This window comes from Eucalyptus grandis, chromosome 11 (genome assembly GCF_016545825.1).
Source record: "Eucalyptus grandis isolate ANBG69807.140 chromosome 11, ASM1654582v1, whole genome shotgun sequence".
NCBI classification, from domain to species: Eukaryota; Viridiplantae; Streptophyta; class Magnoliopsida; order Myrtales; family Myrtaceae; genus Eucalyptus; species Eucalyptus grandis.
In genome coordinates this window covers 41,257,949-41,263,948 of record NC_052622.1, presented here as the reverse complement: position 1 = coordinate 41,263,948, position 6,000 = coordinate 41,257,949, and the positions used below count along the sequence as shown (strand labels likewise).

At 36.7% G+C, this 6,000-nt stretch overlaps 1 protein-coding gene across 1 annotated transcript; it reads right to left on the bottom strand.

Moving 5' to 3' along the window:
• Nucleotides 1–956: 956 nt before the first annotated feature.
• Nucleotides 957–3,855, bottom strand: LOC120289945 (WAT1-related protein At2g37460-like). The gene is made up of 7 exons (XM_039305350.1): nucleotides 3,668–3,855; nucleotides 3,364–3,423; nucleotides 3,131–3,244; nucleotides 2,517–2,775; nucleotides 2,171–2,332; nucleotides 1,161–1,312; nucleotides 957–1,068 (listed from the first exon to the last, which is right to left on the bottom strand). Exons 1-7 carry the CDS (start codon nucleotides 3,853–3,855, stop codon nucleotides 957–959), a joined length of 1,047 nt encoding a protein of 348 aa, XP_039161284.1.
• Nucleotides 3,856–6,000: the final 2,145 nt, after the last annotated feature.

Genomic DNA, 6,000 nt, shown 5'->3' with positions numbered 1-6,000 from the left:
TTGATAAAAGTCTAGTAAATATAAATTTTTTTTGATAATTTTCTTTGGGAGCTAGGTTGGGATACCTTGGTCCCGAATCTGGCCACTGGGGACCTTGATTCTAGGCATATCTACACATGTCCTTGGTCCAAACATCGAAGTTATCTGGTCAGCTATGAGTCGGTCAGTAACTGTTTATGGCAATGTTATTTTTATTTTGGATCAAAAGTGGGTCAATAGGTTAACTCTCTCGAACTTATATTTAAATGGGATTTAATATTTCTTGCTCAACAGATTCAGGTCTACAAGGGCCAGGCCGAGAAAGACTAATTTATGCACGTAATGGATTAACTCAACTTCATCCCTAACGGTGTCCGGCCTAATGCGAGTTGATATATTGTCTTAATACAAAAGTTGGGCCAAAATAAAGAAAAAACACATCGCCTGGGGCAAATTTTCGTTTACCTGTAGTTTCTTTTTTGCTTTTTTGCTCTTTTTTTTTTTTTTTCATTTTCCTTAAAAATCTGCTATTTTAAATTCCAAGATCGCGAAAGTACTACATGGAATTTGACTTGTCAAGGTTTTGAGTATTTTGAAAGTTTAAAATGTTTCATGTTAAGTAAACATGAAAGTGCAGGTATCATTAATCTTATTAAAAATCATAAGTGAAAAGTTGAAATCACCAACTGATATTGCTTTCTGTGAATCCCACTACATGAATTTGCCACACTTATTTTGGGTCACAACCTGAAAAAATTTGTGATTATGATGTTTTGGTTCTATTCTTGGTATACCCCTATATTGCAATTTGTGAGAAAGGCCTACTCTGACTTAATTTCAAAAATCATGTAAGTATTTGTTGGGTGCCAACATAATACATGAATCTTGCTTCTAGAAAACATCGATGTACCAAAAATTACGATATGTTCGCAATAGCAAAGACCTCTCTCGAAAATGACTAATTAGAATCTTCTTAACTAACAAACTTCTGTTGGCAACGCCTGTTGCTCGTCTATTGGTGAAGGTCCTTGCTTTTGCCCCCACACGACCAGATATAAACCGGCCACAATGACAACGGCGCCGATGAGCCTGATGCAACGGAATTAATTAGCTTAATATGATTTTGAAATTGATAATTAGCATGGACAAGGGGAAAATTTTGAGGAGGCAATGAGAAGTACCTCCACAAGAAAAGCTGCTCTGCTAAAATGGAGGTACTCAAGACAGCGACGAGGACCATGCTGAGAGGACTGAAGGCTGTGACAAAAACCGGTCCTCTTTGTTTCATGACAACGCCTTCGATGTAGTAAGTAAATCCTAAGTGCACTATTCCCTGCATTTACCAATTATAATATGACTCATATGTAACTTTGTAATAATTGAGATGGAAAGGTAACTTTCTTGTTTCAAACATCAAAATGATTTCTAGCGAAAACATTAATTAGAAACTTTCATCTACTAAAAAAATACAGGAATAAGTGTATTGACAATCTTAAAACTTATTCTAAAAGTATAATTGAATTTTAAAACTTACAAAAAGTACAATCACCAAAAAGGTCGGTGATGATGGGGGATGATCGGCTAGTGGTCAACTAGGGTCACCGGGTCTTGGCTAGTGGTCGACAATGATGGAAGCAGCGAATCAATTTGCCTCCTTCATTCTTTTTTTAGTTTAATTTAAAAAATATTTAGATTAAAAAAACCTTATTTGGATTGAAAGGACGTCGTTTTTAACTTCATGGTTTAGTCACAGTGGAGCCATGAAAGAGGGAAAAAAATTAAAAAATCATGTTAGCATTTTACGTTAACTAGATTAGACGGAGTTAACTTAAGGATTGACCGCACTATTTTGACAAGTTAAAGAATTTGATTGCAATTTTTGTAAGTTTTTCAATTGCACTTTTGTGATCAAATTTAAGACTTCAAGTGTACTTATCCCTAAAATATATGCAATTATCTAAGTCAATGGGTGAAACTGTCGAAGATCCACCTTGATTACTACTGAAATTAACAAAGTAATACATAAGAAAAACAGTAAGCCCTCGGTTCAGTTAATTTCCTCAGGAGCTTCGCGATGAAGGATCACCAACGACAAGTGATAATAGTGGAGTTATTATAATTTCTCGTTAAGGTTTCACAGGTCACTTGTAAAAGAAAATTAATTAAATAATCATTAAGTTCAAGTGCTTACACTATAGACAGCCGCTAGTAATTTGGCGTCCCACTGTATGAACCAAACAGTGGCGTTTCCCCTTTCCATGAACAAAGCCACAACTGCATTCTCGACCGTCCCCAAAAAGCATATCCAAGCCGCAAGAGAGAGCTCAGTAGGATATGTTCGTAGTGTAATTTTCTGCTGGAAGTCACCAAAAATACCACACCACCGCAGGTTAGTGTGTATTGCTGATTATGATTAAATTTCATTCCGCGCCAATCCCTAAAAGCATCTCTTTTCAGGGTGTCAGGCACTAAACTTGAAAAACTTAGAATTATATACTAATCTGGCACGAGAAGATTGACTATATTAGATTAGTTACTTGCAGAATCATGAAGAAAGCCCGGTTGAAGCATCCAACAGTGATCAAGAGAGAACCCTTGATGGAGTTCTGGAGGCTGATCCCACCAGTAGCACTCCCATTTTGAATGTTGTTGGTGGTCGTCCCTCCTCCTCTTATCCAAAATAGTTCGAGAACCGGGCCTTCGATTAGTGTCATGATCATGGCTCCAGCAACCGTCGCTAGTGTCCCAAGCACCTTGGCTTGGCTCCGAATACTCCTCATTTCCACCCTTTCGAGGCTATGCCAATAGCGATTGAAAGGTCATTGTCTTAAAAAGCTAAACCACAGGCATTATCGTCTGATCCAAGTGCAAATCAAGAGAATATGAGACCTTATAATAAAAGAGCTATCCTATCATGTTCGCAACAGATCGAGTGTATTTACCGTTCTTCAAAAGCAAACAAATTGGTTATTTTTTTTGGTCAGGTATGTATCAAGATTCGGTCCAATCCGAGCAAAAACTCCAGCATATATTTTGACATCCCTTTGTGGTGAAAAAGTGATGATATTATTAAAAGATGCATATAAGAGTCTAACGGTCATGATAGAATGATTTGCTCGTGTCGAGAGCAGAGTCAGCACACATTCATTACCACACAATCCAAGCGATGACGAAGGTGATGGCCGGAATAATATTGCGCATGGCAGCTGCGAATGTCGCCGTCGTGTGCTTCATCCCCAAATAGTACATGTTCTGGTCTACCGACCTGAGAGAGAGAGAGAGAGAGAAGAAGAATGAAACGTGTTAAAGGTGGTCCCGAAAAATTTCTCGTGAAAACTCACGACGGTGTAATTTGTGGCAATAATAAGTTAATTTCGTACTTACTCCAGTAAGCCAAGCCCCATCAGTCTGATGAAGATGGAGAGTGTCATTTTTGGCCTGTCCCTGAAGAAGAAATGTTCACATGATTAATTAATCCAAAGTCAAAACTAAACGAAGCAAAGAAACCTGGAGGTGTTGGCCCGATAAAAGTCGCTTGATAAAACAACAAGAATGTATAGCAAGACTCCACCGATAAAGTTATCAAAGCTTGTCATTGATGCAGGAATATCGTCGAGTGGGGAACGAATTCAGAAAGCAGTTCTCACATATTTCTGGTTTAGAGTATATGGTGGAGAGAGAGAGATACTTCTCTAGGAAGAAGGCGAAAGGGGCAATGACGAGCGTCGCGATGGCCTGGCGGTAAACCAAGAGCACGTAGATGCTCATGCCCCTATTTAGGGCTTTTTTGCGGAGGATGTCGATCCCCGCAAATCCGAGTTGTAAGAACACCACAGCAAGGAAGTGCTTCAGCTTGTGAAACAACTCCATGTCCATCGGTTTGCTCTTTAGCTTGTATCTTCCCTCTCCTTCTGTGTTCTTGCTGGAGGAAATATATCGAACTGGCGATGATAGCTTTTGTTGGACGGTGCCTTCGGCAAAGCATACTTCAGCCCTTTAAATACCAAGTCCTCGTCCCAAATATCGAGATAAATAGTATCTCAATTTTATATCTAATCTCAATTATATATTTTGTTTAAATTTTATTTTAGTCTCAAATCTACTCGTAAGTTCAAAAATTACCCCTAGTTTCTTCAATGTTATTAACATTGAGAGGTCATTGTTATTCCATATGATGGTGCGGGTATTAAATAAGATGCAAATTCTAATAATATTTAACTACCCTGGTGTTCATAATTATGAATAAATTAATGATAATTTTTGGATGCATTGAAAAATTTGGCATTAGAGTGAAAATTGGAGAATTCTTTTTAAACTGAAAAAGTTCGGAGCAATAAACCTAAATTTTCGAGTCTTGTTTAGGGAATCAGGCAAAAAAAGGGTGCAATACCAACATGGGCAAGGGGATTCTGTAATATTATTATAAAAATATTAATACTATTATTAGTACTATTTTATGTTCCTAATTTCCTTTTTTTTTCCTGGAACCTGGAACTGATGGAGTGGGGCCTACTGCATCTGGTGACATGACAGGGATGCTCGCAAGTTTTCGCAGGATGATCCAAATTGATGCCATCATTGTAAAGAAATTCTGGGCCTACCGCATCTGGTGACACGACAGGGATGCTCGCAAGTTTTCGTGGGGGAGGAGCCCCTTCATCCTAGGATGCGCGCCCCACCAGTGTAGGGGAAGTAGAGCCTCGTCCAGGTGGGTCCCCCTCCCCCCGCGAGGGGGAGGTGCGCCCAAGGAACCTGTGGAGGAGAGGGATATTGTCTTCCCCTTCTCCCAAGGGGAATACTGCAGTTTAAGGTCTTGCTTTAAGACCTTCGTAAGGAAATTTTGTGCCAATCAGAACTTTTGTTTTGATTTCCGTACAAAGGCAAAAAGAATTTCAGCTCCTCTTTTTATTTCCAATGGCACCGTAAGATAGAATTTTGAGGTTTTGCGTTTCGACATGGCCACGAGGGTTGCACGCACTTCACTTGCTTCCATGCCCACATACCTATCCCGTTGAATCTTGAAACAGATAATAATTTAACGAGAAATTATAAAAATAAATAAAACAAAATACACACATTGAAAATCCTGAAATTTATCAAGTGTAATCAAATCATTGTTAACTTTTTTTTGTTATTTTCTTTCTCCTGCATGGTGATGATGGGCTAAAACATGAAAAGTAAGGCTAAAACGTCGTTTTGGCTTAAATACAATTTTTTAATCTAAATAATATTTAATTTAGATTAAAATAAATTTAAAAAGAAAAGGGGAAGGAAGAGGAAACCACAAGCCCTTGCCTAGTTCCATTCTTTTCTAAAAAGATTAATTTATTTTTAACATAATTTAAATATTTTTTTATAAAAAATCAAATATAAACCAAACAAACGTCGTTTTAGTTGCATTAGTGCCATGTAGAAAAGAGAAAATAATAAAAAATAATCTTGTCGACATTTTTCATTGGTGAAGTTAGAATAATTTAGCAAAAGGAATTTGATAAATTTTAAGAATTAATAGTACTTTTTGTAAGTTTAAGGACTCTCTTGTAATTTTTGTAACATATTTTAAGACTTCTAGTGTACATTTCCCAATTTTTTTTTAATTTAGTTTACATATACTAATTCTTTTTTGAACCTTTTGGTTTGACTAATTTAATCATACATTTGTTGACAATTAATTGCTAATATAGACATGAGCAGTTTATGTGGCACAGTCAAACCTGAAATAGGCAATACATAATTTTTTGAATTTTTATTTTATTCCTCTCTTTTTTTAAAAAAAAAAAAATTATGGCTAGTGAGGGTTATGACTAAGTGGCTGATAAGAGTTGTCGTCCAAGAAGAAAAAATTCAAAAAATTCAAAAAATTACAAAAATTTTCCATATTAGTGTAGAATGTACCACATAGAACGACTTACGTCACATTAGCAATTTTTGACTACATTGGTAAGCTCTCAAAGGTTTTATGATTAAACTAGTCAAATTAAAAGTCTTACAATCGAAAAGATATCTATACGATAGTTTTAT